General features: G+C 54.9%; 1 protein-coding gene across 4 annotated transcripts in view; it reads right to left on the reverse strand.

Annotated features, from left to right (window-relative positions):
- Window positions 1–15,059, reverse strand: part of NTNG2 (netrin G2) — a 51,696-nt gene that overhangs the window by 16,980 nt on the left and 19,657 nt on the right. For all 4 annotated transcript variants that reach the window (XM_037401327.1, XM_037401328.1, XM_037401326.1 and 1 more), the window contains exon 3: window positions 10,471–11,114. In XM_037401327.1, coding sequence (XP_037257224.1) covers window positions 10,471–11,114 — 644 coding nt within the window. The remainder of the gene's footprint in view (window positions 1–10,470; window positions 11,115–15,059) is intronic.

The following is a 15,059-nucleotide window of genomic DNA, read 5'->3' on the forward strand; positions in this document are numbered from 1 at the left end:
GATTTTGTTTTTCTTTCTCCCCCTCCCCTCCCTGTCCTTAATTCTAGCAAACCTGCTCAGAGGCTAAGCGTAAGCTGGATGAACAGTTTCTCTCCCCATCTTACAACCCTGCCTCTGACCAAGCAGAGGAGGAAATATTGCTGTCTCAAAAACGGAGGAAAGAAGAAAATGTGGTCCACGGAGCAGCAGCAGACACACTCAGCATGCTCCACTTGAATCTGTGTGTTAGCGAGAGCTGGAGATGCCGCGTCATGGCTGAAAGCACTAACAGCCTCTGAGCATTAGTGCTCTGGGAGCAAGCCACGAATCCCAGTGTCCGGGTGAAGGAAGCAGCTTTGGTTGGTACCTACACAGGAGGGATGCTCTATTTCAGCTGCTCCATGTCCCCTCTGCCTCTGATGAGGAAGGATTTTGGCTGAGCCATCCCAGCCCTTTGGCAGAGGCGATGCCCAGCTCTGGGGTGCTGTGGAGCCTGACTCTGAATTATTCAGTGTCCACACAGCACGGCCTCCTTCACTCGCTTCAGAACGAGCAGTTGAGAAGAAAGCGAGCAAGATATCGGGTTAAAGCAGGTCAAAGCCTCACTGCTACTGCCCTGGGTGCAGCCTGAATCAGAGCAACAGCTTCTGGGGGCTGCAGCTCTCCTCCCGCCTCCCACTGGTGGGAACAAGGGGATGGGAGCCAGCTCCAGGGCGCAGCCTTAAAACCCAGCTTGGGGGGAGTTTAGGAGCCTCAGGGGAGGGGTACAAGGAAGGCAGGGCACGGCATCCCCCTTGCTTCCTCTGAAGTCTGGGTTGTCATGGAGGGTAGCGCTTGGCTCCTGGCCTTAAACCTGCTAGTCTTGCAATGGGGACATCAGCCCTGGGTGACCACCTCCTGGTCCCCATCACCCCCTTCTACTTGTAGCACGTCCCTACTCCTGGTATGCCCTGCTGAGGGCCAAGCAGTGTTGCAGAGGGCTTCTGCTGGCTGCTGCCTTGCAGGAGGGGGAACTCATTTGCCATTAATTTGGCTCCAGCTACAAAGCTGCCGCCACCGAGCAGCAAGCCCCAGCCTTCTCGCTGCCAGGAGAGTGAGGCAGGGTGTATGCAGGAGGCAGTCAGGAGTGCTGTCATACACACACGCTGCTCGCTGGCTGCTGAGGGCTGGGAGCTGGGTACCAGCCCGCAGGACAGCCCCCAGCCCCCTCCTGCCCCTGCAAAGGCACCTGCCAGTGGGATGGGGTGGGGGCTCAGGGGCGTCCCCCAGCCACTGAGTGCAGGGGTGATGGAGCACTGCTCTTCCCAGAGAAGACCCTCACTTCCTAATGGGTGTAAACAGGAAAACTGAATAAAGAGAAAGCAGAGGCAGCCAGTCACCCCGCCTGCCTGTGCCCAGGTCACATATTTCTTACTGCTCGGCCCTTGGATGCTGTGCAAAAGTTTTGTTATCCAAAGGATCCATTTTGCCAGGGAATTCCATTCTGAACTCGACCTTTGAGGATCATCAATCTAAGCAGAGAACTGTAACCCCGGCAAGCTGACCCCGCCACGCAGCACTTTCCAGCCCAATCAATCAGGCTGCATTACTTAATGGCGAACAGCTGAGCGCCTTCAGCCAGCCCCATTTTGTGTGAAGGTTTGTGCACCTGGGCTTTCAACTCCTTCTTGAGGCTTCTCTGCCTCCTCCTCTGGGCCTGTAGCCCAAGGACATGCGCTAGAACGTGCACAACGTCTTTCCCCAGCCAAGATCCAGCTGGTGGAGTAAATGGCATTAACCCGGTCCCCTGGGTGGGAGCTGCTAGTCCTGTTTGCCTCTGCTCATCTTCCTCGGGCGGCCAGCCATGGCAGGGAAGGGAGGCTGAAGGGAAAGGTTAGGAGCTACTTAGCAATAAAGCTTAAATAGCAGCATGGGGCAGACACCTGCGCTGTGTCCTGCAGAAGGCAGCAATGGCCCTGCTCCAGTCCCAGGCTGCTCCAGCAAAATGCTCGTTGCAAAATGGTTTCTTTGGCTCTGCAGGAGATCTGAAGAGCTGGGAGTGTTTCTCCTCTGGAGCTCATGGGTCGAAGCTAGCAGTGACGGTGCTGTTTCTCGGTGAGCATTCAGAGCCCACGTCGGATGCAGCCGTGGTGGGGCACAGCCCGGAGGAGAGCAGCCCCAGTGCACACCCAGTGGGAGCTGCAGCACCCACAGGCACCCTCCATGGCCCGGGGGCACCCAAGTCCTGTGCTGGGCTGTTAGCAGGTGACACAACTGTATTTTGCATTAAACAGAAACTGGCTGACACTGTTCCCAGCAAAAGTAGCCGGAGTGCTGTGTGGCCCAAGACGTTACAGTTTGCACGACGGGATATTTATGAGTTTATTTTAGTGCAGGTCGTTCAGCTGCTGCCTTTCCTCAGAGTGGTGCAGTGTGGTCTGATGCTGCCAATGTCTCCACCAGGGAACATCATGGAGCTTGGAGCGCCAGGGAAAGTTTACAGGAAAATGTCCTTTTCTTTCTCTGTCTCTCTCTCTCTCTCTCTTTTTTTTTTTTACAGCCATAAAGAACAGTTTGCCATCTCTGCATTTCTCCAAGTCAGCATCCTGGAGGTCACAGCAGCGAGCGGTTGGAGAGGCATCTGGTGCCAAGCTGGCATGTGAGGGAAGGAGATGCCCGTGCACAGGCTTAGGAAGGGGGTGAAGGCAGGGGTGAGTGCCGCAAACCTGCAGAAGCCAGGTTGGGAATGGGAAAGCAGCCCCTGTCTCTGAGCTTTCATTGCTAATGACTTCTGAAATAATTTTAAAAAGCCACCCCCAGCCCTTTACTTTCCTTCCAAGGATTCTTACAGATTTTACAACCTCTTTTCTGTTTGTAACCCCACTTGCAGAGCTGGGAAGTAACGCAGAGAAAAATCAAAGAGCATCTCTTTATCCTTCTCCTTCCCTGTGGGGATGAGCCAGCTTTGGGGCGCTGGCACCACCCCAGGCATCTTGCCAGGACCCTGCTGTGGTGCTGAGTAGGGCTGGAAGAACCACTCGCTGGGTGGAGACCTGGAGAGCTGTTCCATCCCCATGCACCAGTTCCCACTGTGGGCCAATCCTGCCTTGCCCTGAGCTCCTTAAAAAAGCCTGGGCAGGGACGTGGGAGAATAGAAGCCTGCTCCAGTGGGCCACCACCTCCCTGCCCAGTTTCCTTCCAGTCCAGCCTGCGCCCTCACCTCCACCCTGGAGGATGCTACCACACGGCTCCAGGGATGCTGTGGAGACCTGGTGCCCTCCTGCTGGCTCCTGGGCCATCGGGCTCCTGCTTTCCCCCCTCCACCAGCTTGGCTTTGCCCCCCTGCTCCTTTTCTGCTCGCCCGAGCTGGCTTTGGGAGAGGCAGCGCAGCAGAGAGCTGCTAATGACTGCCATCCAAAGTAAGGCTTATGATAGCTTCCCCCTGAATTGTTTGCTCTCACTGTAATTGATGAGCCTTTAATGAGTCTCATGGGACCATGTGTTTGAAGGGAGCTCTTTCCTCTCTGTCCCCGAGGAGAACGATGTTTCAACTGATCTCAGCTCTCGGGGAAACATGAATAACTCTTATCCATCTCTATTGTCATCCCCAGCCGTTGCTCACAGCATGCTCCAGCAGCTGCCTGGCCATGACTTACCCACTTTTTACCTGCTCTTTTGCAACTGTTTTGGCAGCTCAGCAAAAGCAGGGAGCAAATCTTTTGGGCAAAGCATAACGGGTGCTGAGCTTGGATTGTTTCTGGCCCATCTGTGCGTGTGGAAGCAGGTAAAAATAGCTTCTAATGGCTGGGCCATGGGAGAAGCACCATCCCTTTGTGGAGAGCAGTTATATTAGGACTTGCCTTGCTGGGATATCGCTCTGGCAGAGGTTTGCTATTGCCAGTGACCAGGGCAGGGCTGAAAGGGCTGGAGAAGGTGATGGTGGCTCATTCATCCTGGGAGCAGGGCTGGGAGTGTAACTGAGCCAATGGTCCAGGGGCTGAAGGGGGCGGAAAAAACATTTGAACACGTTGTTTGTTTCTGCTTGAACCAGGGGGAGTGGCCTGGAAAAAAAGCCAAAAACTGGAAAAGAAAAAAAAGGCCCTGGGTTAGGTCAGAGGGACATGTTGTGAGTGGTTTTTTTTCCTTGTGGGTTTTCACTTCTGGTTGTGTGGTAGGGATGGATGAGTCCTCCTGGCGGGGAGGAACCCTCCTTGCTGCCCTTCGAAATGATTTGAGGTTTGGGTTACAGCGAGGAGACAATTTAAAAGATGCCAAAGTGGAGAGCATGATAGCTGGCTGTTCCCATTCGAGAGGCTATTTATTTTAAATAAGTTGACACTCACCAGCTGTCAAGATCCTGCTGACTGGTGGAACATTATTTACATTCAAAACTGTCTTAAAAAGCAAACACAAAACCAAACTTCCCCATTAGGGGGTCGGGCAACAGAAGGGAGGAAGGGTGAAGAGGACATCACACAGATATGTGAACATAAATATTTGCAGAGCAGCGTGTATAAATGCTCTTCGTCTTTCTCCTGGAATGCAATAATGCCTGCAATTGAGTTCATTGGCCAAATTGAATTTGGGCTCCTGTAGAAGTCTGTTTATATTAAGTGCTTTAACATACATCACCTTCTCAGTCTATCGATGAAATTCTATTATCTGCTCAGGGCCGGACGCAACTCAGCAACAAAATCGGAGGGGAAATAAAAACCTTCACAAACCAAAGCCAGGAGCAGGTAATAGGACCTTGGGCATCCGTCTCCGGCTATTGACAAAGTGTCAGAGTGTCTGGGGGAAGGAGGAGCTCACTGGGTTTCTCGCTAACTCCCTCCCTCCTGCTCAGCCAGTTTCCCTCCATCTTGCTGCAGTGGGAGTAAAAACCTTTATGAGACTCAAGGAAAGCCAAGCAAACAGTTGCTGTGCATTAACTTAATTTAACTATATGACCAAGAACAAGATTTTGCTTGAACTCAAGCTATAATTCCAGCCTGGAGGAATGCCAGGGAAATTCAGCTCTCAGGGGCCACCCGGCACAGAGGCGAGGACGGGCTGAGGAGCACAGTGCACTGTTGGCGCAGACCCGGCCGTCCTTGACACGAGGATGCTGTTACCTCCTGGGACCTGGAGTCTGGCTGCCAGGAGCTGTGGGGGGAGGAGGGGGGATGGGCACAGGCAGTGCTCACCCTGGTTTTCCTGGTCATCCCAAAGCTACTGAGCGTGGGCAGAAGCTGACCATGGTCTGCAGGGGTGTTGGGCTAGTTCTTGGGGGAGGTTTGGGTGAGCCTGTGGCTATTTTGGGGGTGATGCTCCAGCACTGGGGCTGGGGAAGCCCAGGCTCCCACAGATCCCACAGACAGGGACTGCCTGTCCCCCTTCTGCAAAGCAGCAGTGGTGCAGCCGGCAGGTCCCACCCTGCTCCTCAGGGGAAGATGCTCAGTGGGGGCACCGGTCATTACACAAAACCGAAGACCCTTAACAAGAGGCTGTTCCATGGACCAAACCTCCTTCTTTCCTCCCTTTTAGAGACAGCTTTCTTGGAGAAGTCAAGACAGGCTGGAGGCTCTCCAACAACTTCAACAACAGAGCCAGAAGGAGGAATATCCAAGCAGGGCAAAGCAGCCTGGGAGCAGCCAGGATGAGCATTGCACTGGCAGCCCTGGTTCGAGCTGAGCTAGAACCACAGGGGAAGTGCTGAGCTGCACTGGCCTGGAGGACAGAAGCAGGAGGCGGACACCAGGCTGAGCAGGAATAGCTTCATCTTTAACACCAATACAGCATTGAGCATCACCGAATCCCAAGACTCACCAAGAATCTCGAAAAATGTATCCCTTGCCTGTGGCTACCATGGAGAATTAACCAGCTCAGTTTATTGGAGAAGGCGCTTTGTGGGATGGTCTTGATCCTCCAGGTCTGGAGTGCCTGATCCTGGCTGTTGGAACCAGGATTATGGCCTGGGCAAATTCATTCTGCTCCACTAGTGTAAACTCTCCACTCCAAGTCATGCTGAGAGCAAAGCCTCCCGGAGAGCATCCATGCGGGGCACCAAGAACCGCCCAAGGGGAAGGCAGGGATCAAAGCAGGGAAGCACGAAGGGCCTCCCTTCAGTTCTTTGGTGTAAGCAAAAGAGAAGCCAAGGAAACCCTCAGAAAAGCAATTGGTGGAGGGAGGAAAGGAAATGCTGTTACAAAATTGGAAACCTTGTCTTCTCGTTGGTGACCCTTTGGGCTGAGCAAAGCCCAGGTGAGGCACTGTTACAGGGAGCGGCTCGGTGATGAGCAACACTCCCTCCTCCTGCATTCCTCCAGGGACTGCTCATCACTGGCAGGACAGACGGACGGACGGACAGACAGCATACGTTGGGGCACGGAGGACGAATGAGAGAAATCTTAATAATCAGCCTAAAATTGATTCACTTCTGCTCAATCTGATTCCTCCTAACTGGATCCACATGTCCTGGCCATGGCACATTAACTTCAATTATGGCTTATTAATGTCTCCATGATGGAGCTTGCCCTGCTGAGCGCTGTGGTGACTGACGTTACGAAGGGGAAAAAATTACTCCGAAGAGACGTGGTGTGTAATGGAAAAAGAACCGGCGGCTTTCCTCGTGCCGGCCGTCAGTCCTGGCAGCCAGGAAAAGCTCATTCACCCATTCCCAAGAAGATGACCGAGCTCATTGCTGCACTGAGGAGAAAATGAAGCAGTGAATAGACATCTGTGGGGAAAAGTCTTTCCGCTTCCCTTCCGCACCTTGCCTGGCACACACACAAGCACACAGGCCAAGGGTTTGCTCGTGTCTATTCCTGTCTTGACTCTTCCGCATCTCCAGTTACTCTGCGGATCAATAGGGACAGGATGGAAGAAGAAAAAAGAAAAGAAAAGAAAAAGACACCAAGAAGAAAGAGTAAAAATAAACTGTCAGCCATAAATGGGGAAACGGACCTGGCTGAGGTTAAGCAAAGAGAGGACGCAGATGGAGTGGGCAGAGGAGGCCCTGGAGCACCAGCCCATTGCACCAACACCCAGGAAGGGAGCAGTGACCCTCAGGATTCACCAGACGCTTTGGAGATCCTTGCAAATTCTTGACTGCCCCCGTTTATCTGGCCTACAGGAGGAGAGAAGGCAGCAGACTCCTTCCCCTTCTCCCCATGTCCTTTGCTCCATCTTTTTCTGCTTTTCCCAAAAGCTCTGGGAGATCACAGTGAGGGGTTTTCCTTGGTGGGAAGCAGAGGGGTGAAGGGTGGGTTATGTTTGGATGGGGGCCCAGGAGCACATGGACTGAGGGCATCAGAGGTACCTCTCTGAGTCCACCAGCCAAGGCTGTGGCACAAGAAACCACCCAGGCTCATGGTCTGCTCTGAGGGCAAAGCCTTTTGCTCTTCCCTTGACCATGACCATCAACTGTAAATGAGCTGCCATGTCTCCCATCGCCCTGTGGGCACTGCCAGCTGCCTGCCAACATCCTGGTGCCACATGGGCACAGGCGATGCCACGCACTCCGACAGCACAACTGCTCCAGCAGTGCCACATGCCACAGCTGAGCCCCTCTCCTCCAGCCTCCTGGGGCTGCTCTCAGCCCTGCTCCCCTGTGCTTTTTGCCTTTGAGCCCTCATTTCTTCATAACCCTCTTCCCTCTCATTTCCATGACCCCTGTAGTGGATCCCTAACACCCCCCACCCATTTTGTCTAGGCACTTTCCTCCTCTTCCTCGAACATGGTTGTTCCCACATCCCGGAAGAGGCAGTGTGCATCCATCCCCAGCCCTGCCTCCCCCTTTCCTGTGCCGCGCTCCTGTCAGGCTCACATTGATTTCTCCTCTCTCTCAATAACCCACCCCTTGTTGAGCCATACACAAGATTTAATTTGGTTTTAGTCCCTGCATCGTAACTGGCTTTGCTTACAGCTGCAATTAGATTGCTTTCCAGTGAAAAAACCCGGTTGCTGGGACTGGAACGATCACAGGAGCAGAGTCGATTCATATGAAGCTTCTCCGCCTTGTACACCACTTATCCGCAGCCCCTCAACCAGTCGTCATTCCCTGCCCTGTGCCCATCGGAGCTGGAAAAATCAGCACAGGACAGGCATCGACTTCTTCCCTGTCCAGGATGAGTTTCCCCCTCTCCTAGGGACCAGCCCAGCAAGCGGGGCTGGTCGGGGAGAGCGGAGCAGCGCACAGCTGGGTCTTGCTGTAGCTTGGGGCTTGGAGTTTGGGCTGGGAAAAGCCCTCTCGGAGGAGGCCCTGCTGCATCAGGCAGCTCATGGCGAACAGAGCCAAGAGGGGAGCAGAGACAGCAGGAGCCGCTGCTCTGCAGCAGCCGTGGGCAGGCGTCCGTGCCGGCAGCACGCCAGCTCTGGGGTGAGCCCGCCAGCAATTAGCCAACAACCCCCAACCAGTCTCATTCTGGCCCCAGCAAAAAAGCAGCATTGCAGCTTCCACCGTCCACAGCCCAGCCCTCCCTCGCCAGCGCTGTCTTTAGGGTGCAGGCAGCTGTGGAGTCTCAGATGTCTCTTAGAGCTTGTGCCATCCCCCTCCCAGGGGTGTTTGAAAAGGTTTTCCTCTCTTGCCCTAGTTGCCTCTTTTCACAAAGTCTGTAGGGATTTTACCTCTTGAAACAATCTCTGCTGCTATTAAATAGTATTACATTTGGCCAGTGAGTTCAAAAGCTGGTGGGGGGAGGAAGAGAGCTGACAGCCAGCAAGGTGCTCGCTTGTGGAGGATCCCACCAGCATAGCCTGAAGTCAAAAGTCCTGAAGCAACATATCCTGCCTAAGGCAGGCAGAAAAGGCAAAGGGCTCTGAGGAGGGAGGCATTCACAACACACCAAGAATATTTTAACACGTATCTTAAAGCATCAGGTATGCTGAAGCTGCTGCAGGTGCAGTAACGAGTCCTCGGTTATCTGCACGGTTACCTCCATGCCTGGGAGCCAAAGGCCATTGCAGAAGCATCGACATCCAACATTTAATCCTAATTTACCACTTTCTGAGCTGAAAACTCTGTGTCCCCGTTACAGAGCCTAAGCAGCCTGGATAAATTCGTACACCAGCTCCAGCCCTTCCTGCCAGTCGCCCCGGTCAGCGGGGGCTCTGGCTGGGAATCGATCCCCGTGGTGTGGCCGCTGCTGTCAGTAACGTCCAGCGTCCCTGCAGGCAGTGGGGCTGCGGCAGACAGAGCAGGGGCAGGACTGCCTGTGGTTGGGGTGGAGGGGAAGGCAATGTGCCTGCCTTTTCCCTCGCCTTTGCCAGCTTTCCCTCCCTTCCACCCTCTTCACTTTGCTATTTCACCCCATCCCGAGCCATTTGAGGACAGTGGGTATTTAGTACCCCGGCAATACTTCTTACGTGCAGATGTAACATGTCTCTCCGCACACATTCATGCAGAAGCACATTGCACCGAGACCTGGGCGCTTGCAGATGGGTGTGGAGGTGCTCTCCCACACCTCTGCCTGTGTGCCCGAGCTCCCCAGGGCTCTTCCCTGAACAGTCCCAATGGTGGGCACCCTGATGTGCTGCCAGCCCAGCTGAGAGCCACGGTGGCTCATGCCCACCCGGTGGGAGAGCCCTAGCCCCTCTGCCTGCTGCTGCCGTCACCGCCGCCTCCTGCCTGCCCCTACGGCTCTCCCACCCCACGCTGCATCTTCCTTCCCCTTGGAGCCCATTCAAAGCCAGCCTCGGTGGCACCTGCAAAACATTTCTGCTTGCAAGTCTCAGAAGCAAACAGTTTGGAACCGATACAAACAGCTCCTCTGTCACTGTGGTGATTCTTGTTAGCACGAGGTGGGTGATGGGAAGATTTTTCCCCTCTTGCCTGTAAGTCTCACACAAGCTGAATCCACGAGCTGGATGGGAAATTAGCCATCTCGGCATTTTTCCACCTTACTTTGCTTTTTCAGCTGATGTCATAACGTAACATATGGCATCGTACAGAGAAATGAAAAACAAAACCCAGGAGAAACAACCCCCCCTCCTGCCTTCCCCTGCCTCAGATCTGTCGGGGGGGTTTACCGTCACCCCAAACTTCATCTGCCAGAGCCAGGGCTGATCTGGGAACGCAGGATTGACTTGGGATGACCTGTCCTGCCGGCACTGGCCGTGAGCCGGAGTTCAGCGGGGCGAGCCTCATCCCTCACCTCCCCCTGGATCCACTAGCATTGCCCCTGCTATTGCTGGGCAGAGGCTGGCCGTGTTTGCGCAGCTGGGGACGGGGTCTCAGAGGGAACGCAGACCCCCACCATCCCCCCAAAGCCGTGTCCCAGCTTCCCCCACGCCGGCTTCGGGGGAACACAGCCCTGCTCTCAGACACGGCCTTGGAGGTGCCCCAGCCATTCCCTGCAAGGACACATCTGATTTATTACCAGCACTAACCTGCCTGGGGAGAAAGGGGATTTCAGAGGGAAACCACGGGTAACCTTATCGGTCGACAGAAGCGCTGACAGCTTAGTTTTCTAGCAGTAACCCTCTTCGCATCCCTCCGAGAAGAGATACCCAAAGAAATACAGTGGCCGTTACCTGCCGGTGACTTCAATGTTGGAGACAGCATAGAAGTACTTGTACAAGTTCTCCCTCTGCACGTAGGTGCCCCCCAGGGCTGGTCTCAGCAGTCTCATCCGCAGGTCGGTGACGGTGAAGAAGTCCTTGAGCCCTTTGGCACTCTCCAGCCGGGTGTACAAGTTGTCCATGTTCTTCAGGTCAGGGCCAGCAAAGATGGCAAAGCGGTCCCTCACCTCAAACCGGACGGTCTTCTCTTTTTTGGAGCCCGCCCAGCGGGAATACTCCTCCGTGCAGAGGACCCTGTTGGCACTGGTGGTGGAGAGGTCCCGGACCCTCCGTGCTGGCATGCTGAAGGCCTCCATGCAGTCATCTGCATAATACTGGTACGGGTGCCAAGTCCTCCCATTGTCCAGTGACTTCTCCAGCATCATGATGGTGGGTCGGCCATACTCGAAGGTTATCACGATGTCGTCCGTCAGCTCGATGCTCTTGTTCCAGGACAGCGTGATGTTGGCCAGCAGCGGCTCTGGGTACCGGCGCCACGTCACGCTCTGCCAGTACGTGGCCAGCCCTTCGTCCTCGCTGTCAAACATGAGTTTTGGTGGGTGGGCCAGGTCCGGGTTGGAGGCGTCGCACTCATCGCTGCACAGGTACGGGTTCTCCTGGAACAACAACAACGGTCACAAGAGAAGAAGGTAACACCTGGGCATCGCATGGGCGTCGCAGGCATGCGGCCAAACTCACACCATTACTGGGTCCTGGGTTTAGCTGCTTGCATCAAACATGAACTGCTGTGCTGAACTGGAGTACGCCAGGGGTCTGGCTCTGGATGGTGCTGTTTCTGAGCATGAATTTCAGACAGAAAGATGTGGCTTTGCCTTTGCTACAAGAACGGCCGTGCTCTTTCCTTTGAAAGGCCCTTTGGGAAAGGGCGTTTCAGTTTGGCATGGGGGCAATTTTCATAGAAAGCGCTTTCCCTGAGACGGTCTTGGAGAACTCCGCTCAAGTTTGGCCACGTTACAAGCCTACGGAAAGCTGCATTCTCCCCTCTCCCTTGCAAGAACCAAATGGCTAAAATCCCCAAAGCACATCCATGCCTCTCGTGGCTCCTGATGCCAAATGGCCTGGGGACACACTGTCTCTCCAGTACCTCTGAGCAGGGCTAGAGGAGGGAAACCCAATTTCCCAGCTCCGAGCAGGGACAGGACTGGCCTGTACCAAAGCGAGCAGAGAGTTGTGCTCCCTGTGTCTCTGCTGTTCCCAGGACAGCATCCTGGCCTTGGGGCCACGCAAAGCGGGTACGCTCAGGATGCACCCGCTCAGTCCGGTGAGATGGCCACTGCTCAGCCTACCCACACTGACGGGGGGCTGAGCTGACAGGGGCTCGGGAAGGGAACGGGGTGTCTCTGTGCTCACCCGCCAGCACCCAGAAGGGATCTGGGACTCCTGCAGCCTAACCACCCCCCCACCCCCACCCCCCCTGCCGCTTGCTGCTTGTCCAGGCACCCTTAGCCCGTGGCAAATAGAAGGGAACGTCAGGTAATGTCTTTGCAGAAACTGAATTAGGTAGCTGTGCCTGGCAGCCCTGCTGCCTGCGGGGACAGGTGCTTCCCAAGCCATGCTGCCTTCCCCAGCTTCAGGCAGGAGGTGCACTGGTCCTCATCCACCCATGGGGATGATGGTGGGAAGGATGGCTCATCCCATCCAGGCCACAACATCCAGTGCTATGTCACTTGTCACCTGCAGGCCTAGGCAATGAGGGAAAAGGTCCAGCTGTCCCATTTTGCCCACAAATGACAAAGCATGGCCAAGCCTGCATGTTTTGCAGGGACACAGGCAGGCATCCACCTGTGCTGAACTGCACTAAGGAAATATCATCAAGGTCACACACCAAATGTTGAAGTTTTGGAGGTGGGCATCAGGGTTAGCTGTGCCACATGGGTCTATTGCTCATCCAGATGTGTGTTAAAGCCCATTGTTACTTGCCCTGCAGTCCCTGCCTCCGTGAGCATGTGGGTCAGACCTGCCTTGGGGTTGATGTGGGGCTGGCTGTGTTATAATGGGTACTGTCTGCAAAAAAACCTCTGCAACACACTGCAAATCTGTTTTTGCATATGAAGCATCTCTGCTGTCACTCTGCCTCCCTCTTGGACTCAAAATCCAGAGGATCAGGGAGGGAGAAGGACTGGTAAGACAAGTGGGCTCTGCTGCAGTGGGACCCTCGTAAGGGAGGCAAAGGCACCTGGCAGAGGAGGAGGAGGTGATAAAGCAGCTGGAGCTGCTCAGAGCTGATGGCTGGAGGTGAGGATCCTGCTGGGTGTGAGGTCTGGCCCTCCTGAGCACAGCGGACTTGTAAGGTAAGGCAGAGCCAGGTTTCGTGGTTTGGTTTGCGAATGCTTTGTGTGTGGTGGGGAGCCTGTGGGAAGGTGCTGTGCATGGGGGGGCAGCGCGCTCCTGCCCGGCCCTGGGGACCTCCTGCAGCACCAGGGTGCGGGGGGCTGCTGATCCCCTGTCACAGGGAGCCGATGCTGGTACCTGGGGGCTCAAAACAAGTGAGGTGCAGGGCTGGGGTCTGCACAGCCTGGTTGCATCCCAGGGCTGGGAGAGCCCCACTGCAAGTGCAGGGAAGCGTGGGAAGAGGCTGCTCCTGTGTCCGTGGCACTGGGGACGGATCCTGTGCCATGGGCCTGTTTTGGCCTGGGAAACTGTTGGAGTGTCAGTGCTTGTACCTGCTTTTAGGGTGCCCTGTGTATACCGTGAGCAAAGCAGAGGAGAGGATCTGGCTTGTACAAATGGGTGCTCTTTGGTACAAAGTGGGACTGGGCTTTGAGCACGGAAACTGCTGTGTAACATGAGGCCCTGTGGAAAATCTGGGCTTTGCCATCTTTGGCTGGACAGCGAAAAGCCTTGGGAACTACTTGGAGCTTCTTCACTCTGTGTCTGTAAAATGGGCCGTTGGTGCCTCCCTGCTGCTCCGAGACAGGCACTGAATGTGCACAATTATGCGCCCAGGGAGCAGAGGCCACAGCACCGAGGAGCCTAGAAAAGCTCAGGAGCACATAAATAATTCTGTCTCCTGAGCCGCGTGAGTAGCACGCTGTAAATAAGGCAGGAGGCTGCTCCGCCAGCAGCGGGGATAAAACGAAATAGCGAGCAGCTGATCTGTATGTGAGCATCAGACCCCTTTGCAGGGGATGCAGCAGCATCCTTGGGGAAGAAAAGGGGACTCCTGTAAATAAAGCATGCACTGGGGGTGTGTGTGCGTGCATGTGGCTGCCAGGGAAAGCAGCAGAAGCCAGTTGATAAAACAAGGCAAAACTCATACTATTTTCAGCATTGTCTTGCTCTCGGACACACTGCCTGCCGGTAAAGCCACCAGTGCCGTGCTGGGATTTGCTCCTCTTGTTACAGCCTTAACTTGAGCAACGTGTGGTTTTTGCCATCTCCGTGTGCGCTGGGAGGAAGGGCTGCAACCGGAGCCACTGAGCTCCGGCGCGCTGCCCAGCCCCAAAGCAGGGAGGATGCTGAACGGATGTTTTAAAAGCAAATGGCTGGATAGTTGGGGGTTTTTTCCACTTGTTTGCAGCTGTGCCAGTTGAGCAAGGGAAATAAATGGAGTGCTGAGGCTTGCTCAGGTGGTTGATGTTGAGGGCACCTGCCCAGGTGCACCCTACTGCCCTCCCAAAGGCGGGGAGATGCCTTGAGCAAAGGAAGATGCCAGCTGGGGTGTGCTGGGGCTGAGCCGTGCTTGGGGGGTACTCTCCTGCTGCGGCACGCTGTTCCGGAGCAGGGATTAAAAAACCCCTAAGACATGACATATTTAATATGCTCTCCTGACTCGTCACGTTCAGAGGAATTGTTTACCTCTGCTAATGAGACACAGCTTCCTGCTGGGGGATGTAGCTGCCTCTTAGCACAGCTTTACAGTGGTGGCTGATGGAAAAGGAAGAAAAATCCCCATCAGCTGAAGTGCTGGGGGCTCTGAGTGTGCTTCTTGTGCTGAGGCAACATATTGCGTTGCAGTATGGTCTCACTGCCAATGTGGTCATACAGATGGCTTAATAGGATGCTCCCAAAAAGACCATCCCGGAGGTCCGTTTTCACCTCTTGTCTGAAGAAGGGTGCCGCAGTGCAGCGTTTTGGGGGGCTTAGGTGGGGAGTGGGCTTGAGATGGCAGCAGAAAGCTCCCCAGTAAACCCCTGGGGAGCCCTGCTGCTCGGCATGGCTCTGTGTGAGCAGCAGTCTGCGTGAACAGAGCTGTCCTGGCAAGAGTGCTCTTGCCATGTGGCTTCCTTGCCTGCGTGCGACAGCCATCGAGGCGGCCAAAGCCCTTGAGCTGGTGTGAGATGAATCTCCACTGAGTATTTGTGGGCCACAGTGGCCAGCTTCACCTTTGGGTCTTATGGATGATGCTCCTGTCAAGGCTTTCTTTGGAGACTTCCTTAAGCAGTGGCCAAGTTACACAAGGTTACTCTGTGACCAAACTACAATAAGAAAGCATTTACCCAGAGCAGTGAAGGGTGACCAGGGTGGGCGGTGGGACAGGCTTCCCAGGGGCAGTGAAGGAAGCAACTGGGTCTGACAAACATGATCCGCCCCCCAGTGCC

The sequence above is a fragment of the Falco rusticolus genome, chromosome 9 (assembly GCF_015220075.1).
Source record: "Falco rusticolus isolate bFalRus1 chromosome 9, bFalRus1.pri, whole genome shotgun sequence".
NCBI classification, from domain to species: Eukaryota; Metazoa; Chordata; class Aves; order Falconiformes; family Falconidae; genus Falco; species Falco rusticolus.